This window comes from Mycteria americana, chromosome 24 (genome assembly GCF_035582795.1).
Source record: "Mycteria americana isolate JAX WOST 10 ecotype Jacksonville Zoo and Gardens chromosome 24, USCA_MyAme_1.0, whole genome shotgun sequence".
In the NCBI taxonomy this organism is placed as follows: Eukaryota; Metazoa; Chordata; class Aves; order Ciconiiformes; family Ciconiidae; genus Mycteria; species Mycteria americana.
The window spans coordinates 4439798-4464710 of NC_134388.1; the positions used below are offsets into that span (position 1 = coordinate 4439798).

The 24913-nt window shown below is 39.2% G+C and overlaps 1 protein-coding gene across 5 annotated transcripts in view; it reads left to right on the plus strand.

Moving 5' to 3' along the window:
• ARHGEF18 (Rho/Rac guanine nucleotide exchange factor 18) overlaps positions 1 to 24913 on the plus strand; it is a 45352-nt gene that overhangs the window by 14334 nt on the left and 6105 nt on the right. For 2 of the 5 annotated variants that reach the window (XM_075524509.1, XM_075524507.1), the window contains 19 exons: positions 4432 to 4499; positions 6079 to 6142; positions 9246 to 9390; positions 10220 to 10332; positions 10497 to 10637; positions 11117 to 11367; positions 12090 to 12215; positions 13498 to 13615; positions 14020 to 14268; positions 15113 to 15189; positions 17447 to 17625; positions 18019 to 18110; positions 18421 to 18609; positions 19265 to 19402; positions 20442 to 20563; positions 21013 to 21069; positions 21760 to 21807; positions 22404 to 22871; positions 23587 to 23914. In XM_075524509.1, the coding sequence (XP_075380624.1) occupies positions 4432 to 4499; positions 6079 to 6142; positions 9246 to 9390; positions 10220 to 10332; positions 10497 to 10637; positions 11117 to 11367; positions 12090 to 12215; positions 13498 to 13615; positions 14020 to 14268; positions 15113 to 15189; positions 17447 to 17625; positions 18019 to 18110; positions 18421 to 18609; positions 19265 to 19402; positions 20442 to 20563; positions 21013 to 21069; positions 21760 to 21807; positions 22404 to 22871; positions 23587 to 23914 (2973 nt within the window). Of the gene's footprint in view, positions 1 to 4431; positions 4500 to 6078; positions 6143 to 8877; positions 8898 to 9245; positions 9391 to 10219; positions 10333 to 10496; positions 10638 to 11116; positions 11368 to 12089; positions 12216 to 13497; positions 13616 to 14019; positions 14269 to 15112; positions 15190 to 17446; positions 17626 to 18018; positions 18111 to 18420; positions 18610 to 19264; positions 19403 to 20441; positions 20564 to 21012; positions 21070 to 21759; positions 21808 to 22403; positions 22872 to 23586; positions 23915 to 24913 lie in introns of those variants that run through there. The other 3 variants (XM_075524508.1, XM_075524506.1, XM_075524505.1) reach the window with 3 other exon arrangements.

Sequence of the window (24913 nt, forward strand, 5' to 3'; positions counted from 1 at the left end):
CCTTTGGCCAGTGTGGGTCAGCTGTCCTGGCTGTGCCCCCTCCCAGCTTCTTGTGCGCCCGGCAGAGTACGGGAAGCTGAAAAGTCCTTGACTAGTGTAAGCGCTACTTAGCAACAACTAAAACATAAGTGTGTTATCAATATTATTCTCATACTATATCCAAAACACAGCATTATACCAGCTACTAGGAAGAAAATTAACTCTATCCCAGCTGAAACCAGGACAATTCTATATTAATCATTCATATGCAAGTTGTTCAGAACTAAAAATTTTGATTGTCAGTTCAAGAGAGAGGAGTTACCTTGCATGGTGTAAGGCTGAGGAAAAAGGGAAGAGATTCTCCTTGATCCCTGAAGCATCGGGCATTTGAAAACAGAAAAATGATTAATTTCACAAGGAAACTATTTTGTCCACAGCTCTCTTCTGCTGGTTGGATTTAATAGGTGGTGGATATATCCTTAGCATTAAAATAGTGCTTGAACTCCTTGTGTCATTAGAATCGCTGTTGAAAGGTGTCCCTGTCTGAACTTAGCTGTTTTAAAGTCGTGTTGTGGTGTTGGTTTTTTGTGTTTGTTTTTGGTTTTTTTTTAATCTGCCATTTAAAAAATGCCAAAAAGCCATGTGCTTGAGGAAAAAAAAAAAAAAGTCAGGAGTTCAATTTTTGATTAATCACAGCATATCTGACTGTTAGCTGTAGTTGTTTGCAAATGGCCTCTTAAGAGTTATTTTATTGGGCAGTACCGTTCCAGACCAAAGGTCAGGGTCATAATACTCATAATATCTGGTGAGTCATAGGTTTGTCCTGGAATCCAATTCTGGAAGACATTTATAGGACATTGCCAGTGTCTGATCCACTGGAAGGTATTACAGCTGGGGGAGAAAATGTATTCGCCTGCCCTTGTGCAGCTAGGTGCATTGCCCTCTTGCATACCGTGAATCAGGGTTATGCTTTTGGGCGTTATAAGGTGTTGTCCAATAAAATGCCAAAAAAGTTGTAAATTGGTTTCTGTGAGCCTTCGGGAAAGCATCTCGTTAATAAGGGAAGGTTTTTGATTATACCAGATGTTAATTTCATTATCCTCAATTGTGAATAGGATCTTTTATGACGTTTGAGCCTCTTGGTCTTAAATATTTCTTTGCTGGATGAGGCCCCTGTTCCAGTTAGTCTGTCAATGAGCAACAGGTTGTCACTGGCAGTAGCCCATGCAAAATGCTTCAGAGGCAGTGACAGTCCCCATAGATGTTGGATAACGTGATGCTCCCAAAATTCTCAGTCTTAATTCCAAAACTATTCATTTAAGCCCAGAAATAACCATGGTGGGTTTGCTTAGTTTCCTGTGCTATGTGTGGTATGGATTGCTGTTGCATCTTTAGCTCTAGCAGTGGTGGTCCTGTCCCCATCCAGTCGAGGTAACCCAAATCCTTGGCACCTTCTAGGTGCATAGGCAGTTTAACTGATGCTCTCAGCACTAGGCAGAGCTACAGCCCTTCTGCATGGTCTGTGTAGAAATAAAATGCTTTGGGGATCTGTTTTTCTCTGCCAAATTCATCTTCCTGCAGTTCCAGTGAGTGATCGAGAGAGAAGACAGGGAGAAGGAAGGGAAGAGCCTGGGTGGCAGTCCTCTGAGTTTTTAGTTCCGTCTTTCTCAGGAATACCTTCTGTGCCTCTCCAGTTTGAGAAGAGCTTGCCAACATAACTGTCCGTTTCATTTTTGTACCTTCCCAAATTCTTGATCTGAATAAAACCGAGTGCCACCAGTTACTGATGGTACATGCAAAAATATTTTTCTTTCTGAGTTTTTAATTTGCCAATGATTCTTTTCTGGTCTCTGTGGTGGGTTGGGGTTTTTTTCCCCTCTTATGATAAAGGGAAAAAAAACCCTCCCATCTGTGATTTCTAAGGTTAGATATCTATTATTTCTATACACCTATAATGACCCTTCATATTTATCTCTGCTCTTAAATATCAGGCTCAGTTTGTGCAGGTTCCTGTCACTTCTTCACTATCCTCTGTCCCTCATTCGCCTCTTTGCTGTTTTCTTGACCCCTGCAGTTCTCTAATACCCTGTTCAGAGAGGCTGTCCAGAAGAATAAAGACTGCAAAGAGATCTTACATGCAGAAAAAGGAAATCAAATTCACTAGTATTCGAATGCTTGTGCTCATCCCTAATTGGAGCGTACTTGGTTCAGCACTATCTGCAAAAGTGGGTTGAACAGAGAAAGCTGAAGCATATTTTATAAAATTAAGGATGCATATAAAATAGTCTTGATTCTTCTGTCAGTTTTCAAAATTCTCTTCTGTTACCTGGGCAAAAATAATGCCGCTTGGAAATCATTGAGTTAATTGCATTTCAAATAGTCTCTTAGAGGATCAGGTCCTTGGATTCACCTGCAGTTTTCTGAGGCTTTTCTGTAGCATTTTCCTGTTTGCTAGTATATTCTCTCCTGTTGTGTGAAGAGTGTTTCAGCAGCATAGGGGACTAACACACAGCACTATTAGATATGTCAACTGATTAAGTGAAAAATATCTACTGAGAGTGATATAAGCTGTTATCTTTAACAGAGCAAGTGCATGGTTTTAAAATTGAAATATATTTTTGATAACTTTTATAGTTAGCTTAACAAGGTACCCAAGCTTTTGAAGTAGAATTGGTCTTACTAATCATTAATTGGAAAAGAATTATCGAATGTAATCACTGAAGATATGTGAATGTCTAGTTAAAGTTTGATAAAATGTTTATAGATGACCATAGGACACAATTCTAGATGAATGAAGTGGATTTCTAGAGAAGAGGCGATGTCGCGGGGCAGGGGAGTGGCTGTACGAACGCTTCCCTCCATCGGTGTCCCTGAAGGGAACCCATCTGCAAGCTAGACTCGAACCCAACCCAGCCTGACGTCATGGAGAATTTTTTTTTCTATTTCTTCTTGTGTGGTGATTTTTGTCCTACAGTTTGCTCCTTTGTCTTGGGAGGAAAGGCGTTTCCATTGTCAACTAGTTGTTTGTTGTTGTGGCGTGTCTTTTAACAAGCTCTTCGTTTTCTGGTGATAGGTGGAGGCCTTATCAATGCTGAAATAGCTAATATATTTGTTAACCTTCTACATAGTTTTAGCAAGTGAATAGTTTTTTTATACAGTTTTATACATTTGCAGAGGTACGTACATTTGAAATTAGATATAGTGCCTTTTGGTTTGTGGCATGAGGTACGGTATTGGTAGAAATATCACAAGTAAGAGAGAAGTTGTGGGAGGTGATTGTTTTTGTGGAAACCTTTTGTGTGGCAGGCGCTCAGCGCCCTTCTGCTCGTATTATTCTGCTCTCATTTCCCGCATTTGTGGAAGCTGCATAACATGTAAGCATCTTTCGTGTCTGTGCACTCAGTCTTTCTCTCAGTCTCGTTTTTATATCTTTATTAATTTATTTGTGTTTAAGACCAAGTAAGCATTCTGCTCCTGTTCTCAGAGTTTTACTGTAATTATGGAAAACACTTAAAAGTGAGCATTTCTCTACGTTAGCCAGGAGCCTTAAAGCAGCTCACCGGTCTTGGCGCCAGGCGTTCTGTTTGGATGAAGAGACCTTAAATAGTTTTTTCTCTGTGCTTTAAACATAAACAGGATTTTCTCTAGCAGATATGGTGTTCATCTTCTCAGTTCATGCCTGAAATAGATAGGAAGAAACAAATCCTGGTTTCCTTTTCTGTCTGAGTTGCTGGTGTCCTGCTTCTGCATTTGATAAAGGAGCTTATTTTATAGATGGACAGAAAGACTGCAGAAAACATTTGACGCTACTGGTTGTCATCCTGTTTTCTCAAGCAGTAGTTACTATAAGGAAAAAAAGAGATTGAATTTTACTATACTGTTAATGGTTTTATGCCTTTTGGGTGAGAGAGGGCTGCTTTAGTTCCTTTATCTGGAAACAGTTCCTTTGTGAAGCTAGAAAAGTGGTAATGCTGTGATGGTGGTAATACTCTGATGATTCTGTGGTGCGTTTTGAACTTTACTGTAGTTACTTCAGCTCCTACTAATGCTCCATGCAGAAAGGCAGCTATTCCTATGGAGCCAAATAAATTGCTGCCTTCTTGCATGGTGTCAATTTTGAATTGTGAGACATGGAAATAACCTTTGCAAATATGAGGAAAGCTGTGCTCTGGCTGAGTGGAGATTAGGCAGAATACTGTTGGCACATTCAATAGTTTCTCTTTGTCCTTGCATGTGTGAATTGCATTATCAATGATTCTGAGTCTTATTGAAAAAGCTTAAGTATTTGGTGTAAAATCAAGAATAGAACATGCACAACAAGGATGCTCGCTGAAACACCTGACCTTACTCTGCATCTCATCCAAAATTAAGATCTTCTGTGTGTCACTTTTCCTTTCCCTAGATGGGAATGACAAGAATAATTTAAGACTTTTGTGTGTGTATGTGTTCCAGACTGTGCAGTGAATGTCCATAAGAACTGCAAGAGTTTACTGGCTGAATGCAGCAGCATCAGACCCAAGGTGGGTTTTAAAATTTGTTCTTCTTTTATAATAACAGTGCTTGACATAGTTTAGTTTCCTGTGAGTGTTTTAATTTACATCAGTACAGAATCTTGCCCTACATCTTCAAGACATCGAATAATTATTAACTTGTCATTATAGTAATTTATTACAATGTATGTAGGGAAAATAAAGTGAAACGTTTTATTGCTGTACTGAAAATTACTTACCATTGCTTGTGCCTGTCAGAACTGTGACTAACCCTTATAAGAATGCTCAAACCCATCACTTTTTTGGGGAACATAATTGAATTATACAGTACCTCTGAATTTTATGCTGCTATATTTCAATAGGTTGTGCCATCTCAAAGCTGATGGAAGAGTGTGAGGGGTGGAGGGGAATTTGGTTATACCAGTTGCATATTACTTATAAGCTGAGCAATGCAGAATAAGTGATTTCATTTTTGAACTGTGATGAACTTTATATCTTGCTAAGCTGTTCATTTTTTATCTGTGTCACTGTGGTGCCTGTGATTGCATGTAAGGTCACAGGTTGGTTTCAGATGGCTGTCTATCTGTCTTGGTTTTTTATTCTGGTATTGGTTTTGAAAATAATTTCCTCCTCCTTATAACTAATTATACTTGAGGGAGTTTTCGTTTGTTTTAACCTGCAAGTGTTGATGATTTCGGAGACTAATAGCAGATTAGGGAGTACTAGGAGGGGGAAAAGAGAGAGCAGAACAGCTCAAACCTGGGCAATTAGAGGTTAGAGGAAGTGCTTTCAGCCATTGGTGATTTAGAATGTAACTCTTTTGAGGGCAGAAATGTTCTTGTGGGGTTTTTGATATATACTTTTAAACTTCTTGAGGCATTGTGCATTTTCCTTTTTAAACCTAAAAATTCACTTGCTCTGATGCTTTCATTTCCACTCTTTACCCACTCCCAAACTTTCATGGTTGAATCAGCCCTTATAGACCACTCCTGAAGAGGGCAAAGAGGGAGTGGTAGTACAAAATGATGTGGGAAATGAAGTCAGAAAAGAGATCCTCAAAGTGAAGCAAGACTCCCAAAAAGCCATTTGTTACAGACTGTATTACTTATTTAATTTCTTTGCATCTTAGATAAATTGTATCTCAATGAATTGTAATATCCTGGTGTTGTAAGAATGAGAAAGTTGTACAGATTACCAAAGATGCAATTTTAAATGGGCAGTCTAAATTTTGGTTGAAACTGGCTGGGTTAGTTTAGTTAGTATTGCTATAAATTAAATGGCAACAAAATGTAGGTAAAGACTGTCTACATAAAGGGTTTGCTTTCATTTAATAAATTATTTATGATCATAACTTTAATTCAGCTCTAACTTCATTTTTGGTTCTATTTCAGTCTGGTTTATACTTGATGGGTTTTTTATACAAAGTGTTAATGTCTGTATGCCATTCTTGTGGAATGTGAAAAAATCAAAACTGTTACTGTGTCAAATCTTTTATACTTTCAGTATACAGCTTCACTTACAGTTAGTACTATATGATAGCAAAAATATGATTTATTTTGGACTGGAAGTTCGGTCTGTATGTGTAAGAATATTGTATTTTTTCCTATAGCAGAAAGATTTGCAGCACAGACCTTCTGGATCTCCACAAAGTTCGCCCCAGTGCATTTCCCCAGGTTTGTACTAAAGAATGATTTCTGTGCTCAAGGCTTATCTGTTCGATTGTATTTTTTTCTTTAATATGTTTTAAAGGCTATACACAGTGTGTTATTGAAGTATAGAAAAGGTCTCTTTTAATAAGATGGCTTCATTTTTTTTTCTATTGGGAATGGCTTAGAGGCTCCTAGCAATCTCCTGTGTGTTTTTATCTTTTTATCTTTTTATTTTTCTTTATACCTTCTTGCTGTGTAACCTCAAAATATCATGGTGAAAAGGGATCAATAAGCTAGTTTTTCATTGATTGTCTATTCTCTGGCCTCTGAAAAGACTAGAACTGTGAACTTTGTTTTACATCAGATTTTCATAATTGTCTATTTAAAACTTGCCTGCAGCTAGTGGTTGCTAGAAATCTCTAAGACAAGCTAGCACTAATGGTCTGAACATAAATCTTTGCTGAAACAAAGTGGGAAAAGGAATCTGGGAGAAAAAAACAAGAAGAAAGAACAGCTCTGTTGCAGCATAGGCTTTGAAATAGCTTTCTGCTACTGCAAAAGACCATTGTGGCCGCAGGTGTATGATTTAAATGGCATTCTAATTTGTAGACATTACGAGATTGGCGTTAACAGAACAGGCTTCTTGGCTCTCAGATGACTGACTGTGACTAGAGCAGAATTATTTTCTGCCTTGCGGTTGGTCCGTTTGGTTGCTTTGATGGCTGTAAGAAACACAGTTGACATGAATGTCCAAGTATTACTATGTGTGTTTCATATGTTTTTGTTGGGCATCATTTGACTTGCATTGCAAGGTGCACTTCTTTTATGAAACGATTCTTACCAAGAGGTAGTGCGAAGAGAGTAATTGTTCTAAGAAGATAAGTGGCTGTTTGCGTTACCAAGAATGGTTTTGTGCATTTAGGGGAAAGTGCAGAGGCTAAAATAGGAAACAATAAGGAATAATGAAAATAGGAAAAGTTGGCTGTAGGGCTTGTCGTTGAAACAGCTCTGTGGTATACAGTCTGGTCTGGTGTGATAGGTTAACAACGATCAATACAGACTCTCAGCAGTGTGCAGACAGTGCTAATTGAACTCAGAAAATGGCTTTTTGTTGGTGCAGACTCTGCTAGGCAGCCAGTACTTATTTTCCATAGTCAAAAGCAGAAGCTGGAAGTTAAAGGAACAGCTAATAGCATGGGCATCGTATGTCTTTACCCACAGTATAACACTGCAGGCTGCAGTGCCCAGCAAAAAAAGCCAAAGATATTGTATCAACATAAAAGAGAAATACATTTTAAGAAAGGTACAAACTGTGGTGGTTGTGTCCCCCCATCCCTCTCCCTATGTTTTGCCTCTGGAGATTTTTAGATTTGGCCTACCATTGTGAAACACAACTTTATGTTCTTGGCTTCTGAAGCACAGAAAGAGAACTTGGTGGCTGATGATATCAATACTTCCCCAGACAGAAATGGGAGGACAGTATGTTTAATTTTTAAGCCTCTGTTTAAGAAATCCGCCTTTACAAATCTTGCTAATATCTACTTAGCCTCCTCCTTTGGGACAGTGGGCTTGGAGATCATCACTTGGAGCTGATGGAAGAGGACTCAGTTTACCCAGTTTGTTGTAGACTGAGAACGCACTGTGTATGTAGCCAAGAGATTTCAAACCCAAACAGGTATTGGGAAAGGTATTTCCAGTAGGAAAAGATGTGGTGATATAATTTCTATTAAATGTCATTGATGAAACCTCCCTTGCAGCCCTAATACGATTCTGGTCAACTGTTTCAAGGAAGATGAAATGAGAGACACGCAGATGTAGAGTATGGGATATCAAGAAATGTGGAAAAAGCTGGGTTTTGAGAAGAATATGAATACCTTGATTTAGCTGTGTTTGGTTGAGCAAGGCAGAAGTGGAGGGAGAGATGGTTGTTAGTGGAGGTACACCGAGGAGTGCAGACTAAGAAAGGGGGACTCTCAGGGATGGGTAGACACCAGTGTTTTTACAAGAAAAGTTGTAAATTGGCAATGCATAAACCTTGGCTGGGAGCTAGAGACCCTCTTGAACTGCTACAACAGCATGGTCCTGAAGCAGCCTCCCAGACACAGTACTGGAAGAGGAGTTTGGTCTGGGTGTAAGACAAAGCTTCCTTGCAATGGCAGAGTCCTGGGTTCAAGCATCCATGAGACCTCTTCGACTCCCATGTCCTCAAAAGCACTTTGCCAAAAGGGCAGCTGCAGACCTTGTCAGTGATAAGTTTTAAAGATTGTCTGGCTGATTCTTCATCTTTGACTTCCCTGAAGTTCCTTTTTTAAAAGGATGTATTTTGTCTCCTGTTCCTTATCATTCATTACAGACATTAGTGCTAAATAATTGTATCCATTTTTTATAAGTCTATTACAGGCTTCCATGTATTGTGTAATAGTGATTAAAGTTTTAAATATCTTTCCAGTTCACAGTCTGTCTAGATTTAAAAAGCATTAAAAGGCTGCAGTATTAAAATTAAATTTAGCTCTGGTATCTATTACGTTCAGTGTGTGTGCATGCAGATATAAATCACTGTGTAGCAATAAGCATTGCAAAGAACTTGTGGTTTTTATGTGATCTCAGAATTTTCTTGTTTGCCATGAAATGTTCTGTGCCCTTATATGGTAGGGTGTGAATAATTGTGTGTAGGTTCTGGTGTTTTACTAAAGGAGAAGATACTTTGCAATTTCCACACTAAATGGGCACAGTAGGGACCAATTTCCTGCACTTCAGACCTGCTGATTTAGCCAATACAGTAAGTTAAGTGGCAGCTTTACATTTCTAGAAGGATCACAGGTAGTATAAAAACAGTGCATCTCTGGGGCCACTTTACTGTGCCAAGTCTGAGGGCAGCCAGTAGTGAGCATGGGGAATACAAATTCAAAAAGCAGCGGCAGAAGCAATACAATTCCAGCTCATCCTGAGCTCTCTTTTTGTGGTTCCTTTTCAAGAAAATGGAATGAGAATGTTTTTTTGGACAATGAGCTCTTGACATCCAAGATTCTGTCTGTTCTCCGTCCACATTCAGAGAGAGGTTTGAGAGCAGGCGATCTGCAGTGTACGCCTCATTTTCTGAGTACCAATTCAATTTTTGCCTCTCTAGCCGCTTCTTTGAAGGAGCAGCCTCGAGGTCTTCTCCTGGGACCGGATGGCACCCCAGTACTATCACGGAATCTCGGTATGACTATCGCCCAAAGAGGAAATTCTCAGTCTTCATTGAATACTGCTGGAGCTGTTAATAAATTTGGGTAAGTAAACTGCTTCTCTTCTAATTCACTAGCTTCTGCTGCCCCCCCCCCCCCCCTCCCCAATGTGAAAAGAAAAACAATCACACAACTAAAGCAAGAACTCACATTGGCTTTCAAGCTCAAAAGAGATTTATTGAGCTTTTAATGCTGAAATTCGTTTCCCTGAACAGTAAGCGATTTTTTTGTTTGTTTAAATCACCTTGTCTTTAGTCCCTCTCTACTATGTCACAAAAGATATCATATAAAATAGGGCAGTATTTGAGTATCTCTGTCTAGATTATGGTTTTCATGGATGTATTTGTCTTCAGACTTGTTGAAATTCAGTAATCTCTTCTGATTCTTCTGAGTTATTCTAGGTTGTGCTAGTTCTGACTAGTGTAGGAGACAGCAGTGTTTTAAATTGCAGGATACCTTGATTAAAATAGTAGACGAATTCAAAGCTATCTGCTGTTTTAAGTAGTTGTTTACTTTTTATGTGCCACAGTTACACTCCCTTCTCAGTGAAAGTGCCCTTTGTACTCTGAACTGGCTGTGGCTTGTCACCCGGTGATGTCTTTTAAAATGTCATACCCGAAGTTACATACTTGCTCAAGCTGCTCTAATTAAAACTGTAATATTTCAGTGATGGAGTTGCTAAATTGATTTGCCTGTTTAAAGTTGGAGTGCAACGATAGCTTTTAAATATTTATTTTAATTGCACTATAGTTTAGGAAAGATGCTTGTTAAATTAGTTGGAGTTTTGGTGTGGTGGGTTTTTTTTTGTCAAGCAACTTAAAAAAATGTTAATGTTCTGTTTTGGTCCCTTGGTCTAATTTCTTTGGCCGTTTAGACTAATTTCAGGAGACATGGATGAAGGGGATTCAGGCTTTATAAAATTTAAGCAGACTTCAGATGATGTTGTCTCACTTGCACCTTCAACAGCAGACTCCATTTTTCTGGAAGGTATGGAATTTCTGTGCTTTTCAGGATTTTTATGCAATTTCTTACATGGTCTTAAAGCAGCACTGAGATGTTTTTACTCTTCTTGTTGTTGATGATGATGTTAATGAGGGATATGGTGGGAAGCAATTTAATAATAATTGAAATTGCATGTGCTTTTGGTCTAGATGCATATTCTGTATCCCTCCGAAGTGAAATAGAAACAGATGCTCATGAGTTTGAGGCAGAGTCTTGGAGTGTTGCAGTGGAACAGCCTTATGCAAAAAGGCAAAAGAAAGATGTTATAAAAAGGCAAGATGTCATTTATGGTAAGACTATTTGTTGTTATTATAACTTTCTATTTCATAGTGCCACTGTTTTGAAACAAAGCAGAAATCATTTTTATTGGCTCCCATTTTGATTTGTGGTTGAAAACTAAAATTGAGTGAAGATTTTCAAGTCTCTTACCTGTCTTAGTGTGTATAAGTCCTCCTATTAATGATTTTAAGCGACCCATAGTTTTCAGTATGCCTGTGTATGCAGCAAAACCCAGCTATACAATTAAGGAATAGCTCAACTGCAACTGGGAGATGTCGTTAAATAAGTAGGGTCAGTCACCGGTTGGGAGATTAACAGGGCAAATTTAGGAACTTCACATCAGTGATGCAAAGATTGTGATGAAGAAGAAGGTGGTGCAAAAGATGGTGGCTTTCGGAGCCTGTTCTTTTGTATCTCACCAGCCACTGCACAGCAGATAAGTGACTTTTGATTTTTTTTTTTTAATTATTATTTATTTCCCCTTGCCCAGAACTAATGCAGACTGAAATGCACCACGTTAGGACACTGAAAATAATGCTGAAGGTATACTCCAAAGCCATGAGAGAGGAACTGCAGTTCCCAAATGCAGTCATCAACAAGCTCTTCCCCTGTGTGGATGAGCTGCTGGAGATGCATGGGCAATTTCTGCTCCAATTAAAGGAGCGACGAAAGGAATCTTTGGAAGAAGGCAGTGACCGAAATTATATAATCCAGAACATTGGAGACCTCTTGGTAAAACAGGTGTGAATTAAATTCTACCAATGTTGTTGACACTATTACATTTCTCAAAAGCTAACTGTAAGGTTAAAGTTACATTATGTAAAGTATTATTTAATACTGGGTTTAAGAGTATCTTCCCAGTGTAATGTGGGAGCATGACTCCAAGGAACATATCTGGTCACAAATAATATGAAATGTTCATTAAATGTTCTTTGGGCATGTGCGTATGCATGTTGTGGGATATATGACTGCAGATGGCTTGGTTCTATTTTTCATCTGTTCCAAAAGTTCCTGGTGTCCATCCCAAACGTGGCTCTCCTGCATTTAATGCCGAGCTTCTTGGTTCTGACCTTTTAAAAATGCAGTAAAGATCCTTTGAACGCATTACAGCTTTAGCACCCGTTCTGGTATGGAGTGGATGCAACAATTTCTTTTGTATATCGTGACCATTTTTTGCCCTTCACCTTTTAGAGTCCTCAGTCTTTTTAAGTGCAGAGGCCCAGAAATCCTTTTTAAAATTCTCATAGTGACAACCATCACTTAATATTTGGTTATCATATGGTATTCCAAGCTCTCAGATGTCAGAATGCATAAATCTCTCCTTTCTGGTACAGAAGAAATTGAAATATTGAAGAAATGTCTCAGAAATCAGTTACCATAAAACCATGTTAAACCTGGGTCTTGGACTGGAGGTAGGTTTACTCTTAATGATTCATGTCTTTCATTCTTATATTTCTAATTAGTTTTCAGGTGAAAATGGGGAGAGAATGAAAGAAAAATATGGTGTGTTCTGTTGTGGACACAATGAAGCTGTGAGTCACTATAAAGACCTGCTCCAAAGCAATAAGAAGTTCCAAAGCTTAATAAAGGTAAACAACAACCAGAAGTCTCCCATTCTGACTGTGCAAAATATACTTGACTGCTTCAGGTTTTATTTTGTACTTGAAGATCTCTTAAATTTGAATGAGCAGGGTTAGAGGCATATTCTTGTTTTTTGATGGGTTGTTAGCTGCTTGTATTTTAGATCTTTTGAGCTGTTTGGACACAAAGCCACAATTAGCATGTGTTAAATTTGAGGCAGGCTCTTGAGAACATGTAGGACTGGGGAACAGAGTATTTGTTCTATTCATGGCTCTATCACTGACTGCCCTGCTGTGTGGCCATCTTTGTAAATTGGCTTGACACTAAATTAAATCAATGATAAATGCTATTGATGAACTACTATAGAAGAAGCAGGTACTCTCAGTCAGGTTTTGCCCACTACATCATCTTTCCAGAACCAGAAGATTGGCTCCAGGGTGGTTTGTTTATCTGCTGTACGCTGTAACGTGCAATTAATAGGAAGGGCTGAAGAGACACGGCCAAAATGGAAGCCTGTAACCTGAATCCCAGATGGCATTGCACAGTCCTAAGTATTCTCATTTTCCAGTCATCAGTATGTGATACTGCATGAACTTTCCAACATAGCTCTATACTTATAGCTGCTCTTAACTAGGTGTCCTTAAAAGTGAGAACCCTTTACTTTTCAAGGAAGCAAATAAGTGACCAGAGTTTTAAAATATATAGCCTCAGTCCTTGTAAAGAAAGATCTTGGTACTGTATTCTGCCGTCAGGATTGTTCTGTACCTGCAGTCAGACTAACTAGTGGGATTCTGATGCTTTACCGTGTTCCCTTTCTAAACAGAAATGTGTTTCTGTAGATCAGCCTACTGGTAAAATAAACACTTAATAAAATACAGTGGTAAAATAAACACTTAGTTTATTCATTATTGACCTAATTTGGCTGTTAGGTGGTTGGGTCTGGTTTTAAAAATATAGTACTTTTCTATGTATTTAAGGACTGATCCTATTATAAAAGGCAATCAGTTAGCAAATAGGCAGTCAAACAGTTCAGATTTGGAACTTTCTCTGCTTGGCTTCAGATTTAGTTAACAGTAGTTGAAAATAATACCTAAAATATTTTCCAGTAATAAAAGCAATTTTTTAAATGCTATTGGGAGTTTTGCTTTAGTAAAAGGGTGCAGCTAATTTTGTGGTGCTGTGCCTAATTGTACAAAAATGTTTTGAGACAGAACATGTGTGGATGGAGAGGCAAGGGAGTTAGAAGAGCAATATATACAATGGGTGTGATGAGTCTGTCTTGTTTTTTAGAAAATCGGCAACTGTGCCATTGTGAGAAGACTTGGTGTTCAGGAGTGTATCCTTCTAGTTACGCAGCGCATCACCAAATATCCAGTCTTGGTGGAACGCATTATTCAGAATACAGAAGGTAGGTTATTTAATCTCTCCTAGAAGCCTCACAGTTGTCGTCTGATCCTTTTTCTCCTGTGTTCTGCATGTTCTTTCCTCAGACAAGGAGAGACAGGCTGGTACTGCCTTATACCTGCTTTCTCACTTCTTCGTTAGCTGAAGATGCCGTTCTAGATGCAGATCCAGATGAGTCTTACCTCATCAGAGGGTCAAGAGCAGCTTTCAGTTTCAAGTGTGCAACTGCAAAACCATAGTAGATTTAGAGCTTTAGGATATTTTATTTTATTTTATTTTTAAACGTAAGCTCTTAGGAAATACTGTTAGATGTTCAGTATGGAACCTTCATGTTAAAATATGTTTGGGTGGCTCACATCTTGCATTCCAGAGTTTAAAATGTGACTGACTGCTACTCTTTTCTCTTAGCTGGAACTAGAGATTATGAAGAGCTGACTCAGGCCCTTAGTTTAATTAAGGACGCAATCACTCATGTAGATGCCATGGTAAATGAGTGTGAGAAAGGGCAGCGCCTTAAAGAGATTATGCATAAAATGGAGCTAAAATCATCTGGGAAATGCAAGAATGGGCTTTTCTTCCGGAAGGATGACATGGGACAGAGGCGGCTTCTGCTGGATGGGATGCTGTACTGGAAAGCTGCATCAGGGCGACTCAAAGGTAAAGGACCAGGAAGGCGAAAAGTACAACTAGGAAACAAGATTTTTTTTTTTTTTTTTTTAGTAACCCTTTATTACTGATCGATTGAGTGTAAAATAAGATGACAATAACCTGTTTGTTTAATAGGATATTGGAGGAAATAGCACTTGTTCTATTCTTGGCTTGTCCAATAAGCATCTCTATAATGGTGCATGATAAGTTCCTTATGCTGTTTGCTTATTATCTGTCTGATCTGCTTTCCAATTCAAGAGGGAGGTCTTTAGATAGATGACAAAGCTTTGAGTCATACTGACTTAGTCGCCTGTGGAAAGGCATTATCTTGCGCGAGCTCTGGTTCACACTTTGAAAAATTGTGTCGTGTCAACCCCATGACACCTTCATTCTGCATAATGTCAGTTTTGCCAGAAAACCAAAACTGTGTCAATCAGTGAATATTTTAACAGTTTCATTGCTCAAGTGTTCAAGGAAAAGCTTCAATGGCACATAAAGTGCAACCCAGAGTAGGTGGTACTGTGAATGTCTGCAGTTCCAGAAGAATCTGCTGTTAAGGGAGACATGTTCCCTTATGAGTGTTTGAGTCAGTGTGTAGGATGCCTATGTAGGTGTTTTCAAGCTTTAAATCAGCTCTATTTGTGTTGTGCTGGTTCTGCACGACTGCAAGCTGTCTGTGGACAACCCAAGTGGAGGCAGTAGCAGACCCAATATTGCAAATGTGGATGTGCTATTCCCTGACCCACAGGAAATTTAAGTCAAGTAATTTTTTAGTCTGGACCAGTCTTTCTGCTTTAAAATCTGCTTTTTTTTTTATTTTTTTTTTTATTTTTTTTCTCTGTTGTTACTGTAGATATTCTGGCAGTCCTGTTAACTGATGTGCTGTTGCTCTTACAAGAAAAGGACCAAAAATACACATTTGCATCAGTGGTAGGTATTGTTCTCCTTATTTAATACATTCACTTAGAGTATTTATGAAAGTGACAGTAACTACAGAAGAAATAGAGTTAGAGAGGTTAGATACTTGTTATGGTATGTTCAGAAGGAAAATTCAGTTAATAAACCAGCCTGCTATTATAGAATCACTTTTTCTGAAGCAGTTCTGGTACTCGTTGAATCCCTCTCGCTGTCTCTTAGTGCAAAATAGTGTTCCCTTGCATCAGCTGGTTCTAGCTGCCACATCTCCTGTGGTTTTCTGATGTCCTGAGCCTGTCCTGAGGTTCACTGCTTCTCCTTTTCTTGTGCTGTGACTTTCCCTTTCACTCAACTTTGTCAGGCTGCTATTTTATACAAGTCATATATGTTAAACATGGTAGAACTGTGCTTTGAAAAGCACTTGCAAGTAAGGTCTGCTTCTGTTTGTTAATGTGAAGGGAAAGAATCTTCCATTGTGGTTGGGGATGTGGTAACCATGGTCATAGTAGCCTAAGATTTACTGGGGGCAGAGAACTTTCCTGAAGTAAATGTAATAAGCGCTAAATGCAAATGTAATTACTGCAGCACTCTCAAACACTCAGTGGATTCACTTGCTTTTCTAGGGCATTTCCACAGGTATCCTCAGAGCAGTTAATTGTGTACATTTTGTCCTAATCTCGTTCAGTTATGGCTGTAATAGAACCAGTAACGGAGAAACTATTTTATGTAATTGTTTTATTGGATGTATTTTTTTCAAGACATTAACATTAGTGCTGAATTCTAATGGCAAAAGCTATTTTGGTGATCTCAGGGCTGTAAAAGCAACTGCTTTTCAAATTAACCATCTTCTAATGCACAGAATGGGGATACTTTCACAAATCAGGATGGCTGGAAGTTGTTTCCTGTTGAACAGCATTCAGTGAATCTTTGAACAATAGTTCATTTTATGACATGGACTCCGATAGACTAATTCTGCCCTGGTTTCCAAAACGCATCTGACCTATGAGCAGAAGAGCAAGTTCATAGAGGGGAAAAACATACTGTTAACGTACAGTGTCTTGACTGTTGTGGCAGTTCTCCATATGACTGCTGTTGCTTTGAGAGAAGTGTGAGTAGCTTACATTGAGGCTAAAGCATTGTTCCCAAGAAATAAGAGCATGCATATGTGTTCTTAGTCAGGATAGCTGTTCCACTGCAAGGTCACGCCCTGGTTTATATGTCCCCTAGTAACTTTTCTGTGAGCACATATCACACAGTTGCTTATGATGGTCCCCAAAAGCTGATCTCTGCTACATGGTGGGTTTCTTTTCCCTCAGTAACATGCTTTACAGTTACAGACTGATCAATTTTTTGCATCTTTGTATGTATACAGTTCATTTGAAATTTAGATAACACTTCACCATAGATAAATCAAGTGAGAGGAGCAAATGGATCTGCTCAGTGATTCTGTTTTTCCAGTCACCTCTGTTCATGGCTTGAATTGCAGTACAGCTGCTCAGAAGTTGGCAAAACCTAGCGTTCCTGATGTCTGTTTCACAGTTCAGTTTTCTTATCATCGCTCTAGATTATGCTGTGAAGGTTCAGCAGTTACAAAGAGCTGTTTTCTTCTGGGGAGGATCTTTCGAGGCTACATATATTGGACCTATGCTGTGTGAAGCATAGAGTTTTTAGTAACTAATATCCCTCCTGTAAATTTGTTTTCATTGTAAAGACTGACAGCTAATCCAGTTAATCCTTAGTTATACAATATACTATCTGTCATCTTGTTTTATTATTCACAGGGCCTGATGGCAGGCTGTAACACCTCTGTGTTACGTTTTTATTTCTTCTGTAGCTGACTTGCCAACTTAGAACTTCTAACGCTTCCTTTTGTTCTCTTCTTTCACTTCACATGTCATTAAGGCTTTTGTTTTCTTTCTCACGTTTTGTTTTTGCCTCTTTCTGAGAAAAATTTTTGAGCCTGTTCTTCACTTCTGGGACCCAGTGGGAATCCTCAGGTGTTTAAATTGATATATGCTTTAATATTCAATCAGGTACCGAGACCTCTTGTTTTTGAAATGTACATTCTTCGTTCCACGTTTTCATCTATGGTCGATGAGTAAAAAATGACAGTGTCAAAAGCGTCATGTGAAGAGTCCATAGCAATGAAGTTAGTGTTGTGACCTTATGGCTCATGGTGGGCCTGTATAAGTAGTAAGACAGAGGAGCTAGGAAGCACAAACCCTAAAGAACATATATGATGTAGTGCAATAAATTATATTTTGTTTTACAGGACTCTAAACCACCAGTTATCTCATTGCAAAAGTTGATTGTAAGAGAGGTAGCTAATGAGGAAAAGGCAATGTTCTTAATTAGCGCTTCCTTAAAAGGACCAGAAATGTATGAAATTCACACAAGCTCGAAAGAGGAGAGGAATTCCTGGATGGCACACATCCGCAGAGCTGTAGAAAGGTAAATTATGAGTGAAAGCCAGAGGGCTTGATTTCTTGCTCATCAGTCTTCTCTTCGCAGGACTCATAGGTGTAAATTTATCATAAAAATACATTTGACTATCCCTAAACTTTCTTTGTAAGACTGAAGCGTGCAATTCTGTTTGTGTTCATTGGGTAGAAGCCACTCATAAAGATGCAATAAAAACCAGCCAAAGACTTTATTCTGCTTTTTTTAAAAATAAACAAAATTTTGGTTCACTGGTGTCAAATGCAGCAGGGCTTTGGATAAGGGAGGAAGATTGACACACAAGATAAACCACATCCTAGGCAAAAGCTTCAGGTTGAATCCTAAGATGGTTTGAAGCTATCTAATGTGCAAATCAAACATATATCTGTCTCCCACTTTGTACAGCTGTCCTGATGAAGAAGGAGGAACACTTAATGAACCTGAAGCAGAGAGGAGGCTGGCTGAAGCAAGAGCTGCTAAGTTAAAAGATTTTCAAGGTAATGACTTAGTTACATATTCCACGAACTGCTTCTCAGCATCATTTCTGATTTTTTTTACTGTCTTAGTCTTTTATCACATGATGTGATCAAGTTTCTCCTTCATAAGTCTTTCAAAGTATTGCAAGTTATATAGAAATAGTTAGGTAAGTCTAAGAAGCTTTGTATGCTCCATCAGTTTTCCCCTTAACTGTTAATTATATCTCTGCATTTGATGCTCTGACCATGAAATGAATAATAATCTTCCAAATTGAACTTTGTACTCTGACAGTGATTAGGAAGGCAGAACTGAGTTTGTTTCTTCCTTTAGAGCGTTTGAACATGAAAGATGACCTGATTATGCAAAGTCTAACTGAGAAGCAACAGATTTATCTAGAAATGTCTGAAATGAATGGGTTTGAAGACCATTCCCAAGGATCCCGATCTAGGCTACTTCTTCGGGGAGATATCTCAGAAAATCTGCAAGGAGAGGCTATTTTGAAGTCCGCAGTGACAGAAGGTAAATGCAATGTGGGAATGTGTGTGCATTCTCTTAGATGCAGGGGTGGGGATAAGCACATAGGATCTAAGTACAGATCCTGAAAATCATCCTGTAATAACATAATACTTTTATGTAACACTGTTCAGACTTCCTTATTCTCAGAACCAATCTGCATGATAGGTAAAGTGCACCTGTGTTTTTAGGTGGAAGAACCTTCTCCACAGCTTGGATTTTTTTATTTTTAAGGATCAACCAGTGGAGTCTTAGGATCAGTCTATTCAGATGGGTAACTAAGTGCTCTAATAATACAGCAATCCTGAAATATATTAGGGTTGTAGATTAAAATAGCCTAGATAGTATACTTAGAAAATAAGTACAAACATAATTTTTATTTTGGAAAAAACACGCCAAACAAACAAAAAACCCACTCAAGGCTTGATAATCTAACTTGCAATGAAGGAAGAGGTCATCTTTATATGTGCGATACGAAGAGCCTGTCGTAAAGAGCTAGTCACAAAGGAAAATTCATCTGTACTGCAGGAAATCTCTCAAACTGCCTGATCTTTTAATGTACTTGATGGTTGAAAAATTTTTTTTTAAACTTGTTAGCGTGATGCACTTTTCTCGCTGCATAGACATGGCTGTTTACATGACATGTTCTCCTCTCTCCTAGCTGAAAATCTCCAGAACCTTATCTTCACTCACTTCGGCAATGGATCCTGGCAGCCTGAAGATGGCTCTGGGTCAGGACTCCCCAGGAGAGCAGAGACCTTTGGAGGATATGACAGTAGTCCCTCAATTTCAAATAAAAGTAAGAAAGGGACCATTCAGCATTCTTTGGAGCTTCTTAGCTCTTTCCTGTGTTTCTCTGTACAGAGAACGAGATAAGAACAATGAATTAAGTGAGGCTCTGATGTAAGGAAGCTTCACCAGGCTCTAAGAGGAGGATAAGAGCAAATTTTTAGCGTGTGGTATTATCACGTTGGATTGCTTCTGATACCAACACTAGAGAGCAGAGTAGGGCTCTCAGCTGGTGTTATGCTAAGGGCATTACCTTAACCCATACTTTATAATTACCACAATTCCACTCAGAATTTTACCTTTGTTGAGAAAAAATAAGCTTGACCTGAAAGCCTGGGAAACTTGAATTCAGCTGCCTGCTTTTATTATTGAATCATGAAAACTTTTTTCCACTTTCTTTTGTATCTGCACAGTCACTAAAGGGTTGCTGAATCCTTAGATAACATAAACTGTTCTTTTGGCACAGATGCTTTATCAGTTAATTAATGAAATAAGTGGAAATACTATCAAACTCCATTTTTGCTTCATGCATTTATTGAAAAATAGAATTTTGTTTATTTCACGAGTTGTTAATCTCGAATTCTTCCTGTTGTCTCTGAAAGGCTATATATGTCTATCATGCTATAGGTACTTTATACACTATGGTTTCTGTCTCCCCCTACCTCCTTCTGTGCTTACAGTGGTGCTGCTTTGAATAGAATTTTTCTAACTAACAAGTATTCCATGTGATGAACTTGTGATCCTGGTAGCCACAGATGATAATTTTCATGCATACATTGTGGTTGCTTCGCTTAAAATAGTATAACGTAATTTGAACTTACTCTCGCTATTTACCTTAACCCACTCTCCTCCAGTCTTTATACCTTTTTGAGCAGTCCTACTCGTCACTGTTGTCTGCTCTTCCACGTTGAATCAGCATGGATAAGCCATGCAGTTGCATATCGGTTCTAACTTCAAAGTCACAATTTTTTTCTGCTTGCTCTCTTACGCAATGAGTTTTCACAGGCCCTGTGCTGGTGTGAGCTACTCATACTCCACTCTTCTTCCAGGTGGTAGTTTTAGGAAGAACAGTGGTGGTGACCAGAGACAGTGGGACTGGAGAGGTGCTACACTAAGTTCAGATGTGCAACTCCATGACCTCCCTTCTGACACAGAAGAAGGATCTCAAACCGTATGTTGGGCTTATGCATTATTTACGTGCATTTCTTCATGTTCCTCTTCATAATAGTGGTACAGAACAAATCTCACAAAGTTAGAAGTCGTAATAGGTGGTAGGGCTAGACTGTAACAGAGTTCTGTCTGTCAGATTACTAGAGTCTATTAAGGATATTTTGTGGAGCGAGTTAATAGTTTAGCACTTGAGAGGCATGATAATTTGGTTTTATATTTGTTCATTTGATGCTGTGCCATTAACGCTAGCTTTTGTCACCATGCATCTGTTTCAGCCTAGCCTCTGATTTAAGTATTTTTGATATGTGTCCTTCAGTGTATGGGAGCAATCTCTGCTCCAGCGGTAAATGCTGTTCCCTAATGAGATGAACCCTTCCAACTTGTTCTGGCAGCACTGCCAGTGCCCAACAAGTGTCTCTAGCGCAGATGTTGGTTTTGTCTTTTTTACAGAGTGATGTTACAAGGCTGGACGACAACAGTGGTTTTCAGCCCACCATAGAGTCTCAGGTATGTTACTTCTGCTGTTAGGAAATCTAATGGGAAATAGCCATATTATAATAATAACATGCAAAAACAAACCAACCAAACAAAAAACCCCACCCAAAAACCGAGTATTTTTAATGTCTGTGGAACCACAAGCACATTAACAGCCTGTACCTTATGAGTCTAACTCATTATGAATGCAGAAATAAAAGTCCCGTTAGAAAACAAAGATGGGTTCTGGGTATGTAGACACACGTTTCAAAGAGCTGGCTAACTACTTTTCCTGCATCTTTGGAGGGATTGTATGTTCTCAGCTCACTGACAAAACTTGCCTCTGAATCTCCCGTGAGTGCTATACCTGTGCAGTGATTCAGTGCTGGAGCATGGGAGGAAGTGATCATTAAATACCTCACGTGAAGAAAACTGATGATGAAGATTGCTCCCTGGAATCCCAGTGAGATTTGCTGGGCACTGATTTACATCTGTGCAAGGACTAATACACTGAAATTCATCGTGCCTGCATATTGCTCTATTGGCTGTTACTGTGTTAGAGCACTCTTGTAGCCGTGCTTCCATTGTGTGTGTTTTTGTACAGATACTGTTGATTGTGTTCACTGTTTAAAAAAAAAAAAAAAAAAGTCTAATGCATCAAAACAGAGCTCTGTTCAAGTGTCTAATGTCTTTTTTCCTCCCTCTGCCTCCCCTCCTCTTCAGCTTGTCCAAAGGATACAAACGCTGTTACAGTTGCTCTTCAGTCTTCAGGTAAATCGCTATTTACTATCCAAGAGGTTTGTTAGGCATTAAATGTAATAAAATTTATGCAGGTGTGGAGAGGAGCTACCTTGAAAATATCCCCTAAAGCTAGAGTGAAGTGCCGAATTTAAGACCAGAGACTCAAGGAAACAAACACTGTGTCTGGTATTTTGAAGGAAGTGTTAGACCTGTTGTCTTAAGTAATTGTTTCCTTTTTCCTGCTCACCAAAATGCAATTCTTCTGCTAGTTTGAGCTCCATCTGCTCTCCGTCCTCACTTCTTAAAATTGTTGATATACATGTGTGTGTATGTATTAGTTGTTTTTACTGTAACCTTGTAATCAGCAATATTTTGACTGATTGGATTCAGAGTAATAATTCTAGGTGCAAGAAATGTTAATTTTGACATATCTACGCATAACTTATTTGCTTAGCCATCTTTAGTATTGTGTCAGTCACGATGGGCTGTACAAGCTGGAAGTTAGATCTGCTCTTGAAGACAGAAGTGTCTGTGATCTAATCTGGTAGATGCTGTTGTCTTTTGTTTAGCTGTGCATGTTTTTTGAACCCATGTGTCTTATGCTGAACTTTTTATTTCCCCTCCAGGCAGTGATATCTCAGCAGGACAGCTACATTGAGATGCAACGAGCCACCGTGGTAGACCGGGAGAAGCAATACCGGCTGCAGTCTACACGAGGCAATCTGCTGCTTGAGCAGGAGAAACAGCGGAACTTTGAAAAACAGAGAGAAGAACTGATGAATGTACAGAAACTTCAGAGCCAGCTGAAGCTGGAACAGCAACGCCTGGAACGGGAAAGGAGTCGGCAGCAGAGGGAATTTGAAAGCACAGAAGCCCGGCTGCAGGAGCGTGAAGAGGAGACTCGGCAGCTGAGAGAGAAGTTGAATCAGGAGAGGGAAGAACTCGAGAGGCAGCGAGAGGCCTATCAGCATGACCTGGAGAGGCTGCGGGAAGCCCAGAGAGCAGTCGAGAAAGAGAAAGAGCGTCTAGATCAGCTGAGGAAGCTGAAGAAGCAGAACACAGTGTCAGGCACGTTCTCCCCAGAAATGGGACAGGTGAGGAATTTGTTTTCTTGGAGTTTTATTTCTGTTAACCTGCTTGCCTCTGAATGAAGGTTGCCCTTTTTGCAGCACTAACCCATGTTTGCTTTTTACCGGGCTACTTGAACCATCATCTGAAATAGCTGGTGATGGCTACTGTAAGAGAGATCAGAGCTTGGCAGTACCCTGCTGTCTGTGAAATTCCACCCAGACATTCGGTAATGAGAATAGTTTTTAAAAAGAGAGAAGAATAAGTTATTTTTGCATGTGGCTGGCTGAGGATTTTTTTTAATACAGGAACTGCCCTATTGCGGGCAGGTGATTGCAGAAGGTGTGCTACATTGGTAGCATTTTGTACAGTTGATTTCTAAAAACATTTTTTATGTTTCAAAATATGAATTTTTGGGGTCTGATTAAATTGGCTCATTTGTTACTGTCTGAAAGTCCTGCTTTCTGTCCATCCTATCATCACCTAGCACAGTCTGCTCTTGCATTCCTTTGCTAGGTGCAATATTAAGCAGTCTGGAGCTGCTGAGGTTCTTTTCAGTGTTCAAGGACTTACAATCTTGCTCTTACTTCTGTTTGCCAGCGTGCTTTAGGCTTCATCTAACCTGTTATATTTTTCATTAGGAAGTGTTTTATGTTCTCAGGGCTGAGGGTGGCCTCTCCTCATTATATCTGAGAGGGTGAAAATACCCGTTTGACTTACAATGCCTTTTTCCTCATGTAGAACCAGATGCTAAGTCATTCTGTTAGCTTCAATGGAGAAGGCGTCGAACCATCTCTACCCGTCTTGAAAACCTCTGTGAGAGTTAGCGTCTCTGGGATGGATTACCTGGAACGGCCAGACCTGGTTCGTAGAGACAGTACCACCCTGGAGAATCGTCCGGTTCTTGCATTGAAGAATGAAGTGCCAATACATCTCCTGAGTGCAACTAATCAGATACAGAAACCAGCTGCAGTCCAGCAGCAGATTCCTACTAAGCTGGCCACTTTTACAAAAGGAAGCAAAGAGAAAGGTGGGAAGAACAAAGCATCTCATAGGACAGACAGTTCAGGTGAGTGAATTTAAATGCATTTCTGATCTCTGCCAGCATCACAGGGAGACAGAACACTGTAGTTCAAACCTCTGGCTACCCACGTGGAACCCAGAAATTAATATGCTACAAATTGTTAGTGTGCTTACTGCAGTTAGCAGGCTCTTAAAATCCTTAAGTTAGGAGTTACATGTGTATACTATTTAAAATGGAAATATAGCCCAAAGGGATAATGTTGAAAATGCAGTTCTGTAATCCAAGAGGACAGAATGATGGTGAGAGTGTGTAAATATGGATGTAAAATCTTCTTGCCTAACTGTAGCGTTAAAGGAAAATAGCAAATGTTTTGCTTGTTCTGCATGAGTGAAATGTTTTGAGGCTGGCTTAACCTTTTCTCGCTATCTGTCCAGAGTTGTAATGACATTGAATGCAATGCCTTTCTTAGCACCAGTCAGTCATTAAATACAGATTTCCAGGCCAGAATTGAGACGCTGTGTATGTTGCAGAGTTGAAAGGGGCTAATTTTGTCAGAAATAGAAGCAAGTAAAAATACAGTCACTCTGTCATAGTGTAATTTCTGCTGCTAACTGCTAGGTACTAAAGTAGTGATCTTTGCCAATGACAGACACGGTAAAAACCACTTTTTCTCTACTGCTTAAAATAGCCTTACTGCCAGCTTAGGAGAATGGCCTATAATTTTAAGTTACAAAATTATCTTTTTAGCTTTGTATAGGATTCAGGCTTGGCAAGCTTACCTATGACTTGGGCCTCCACTACTATAGCGGACTCGGGGCCAAAGCTGTCTAGGGAGGGGAGGGGGAAAGTCTTTTGCACATTGTAGAAACGTCTGTCTCTGTCGTGCCTGAAGTTTAGTACAATTACAAACTTGCTTATGTTTTTGCACATAAATGAAGCCTAATATCCTCTTACCCTGAATACCAAATGCTGGTAAATGGGAAAATAAAGCTCTAATACCACATCTCCTCAACTGTATTTTTTAATAGCTCTTACATAATGATC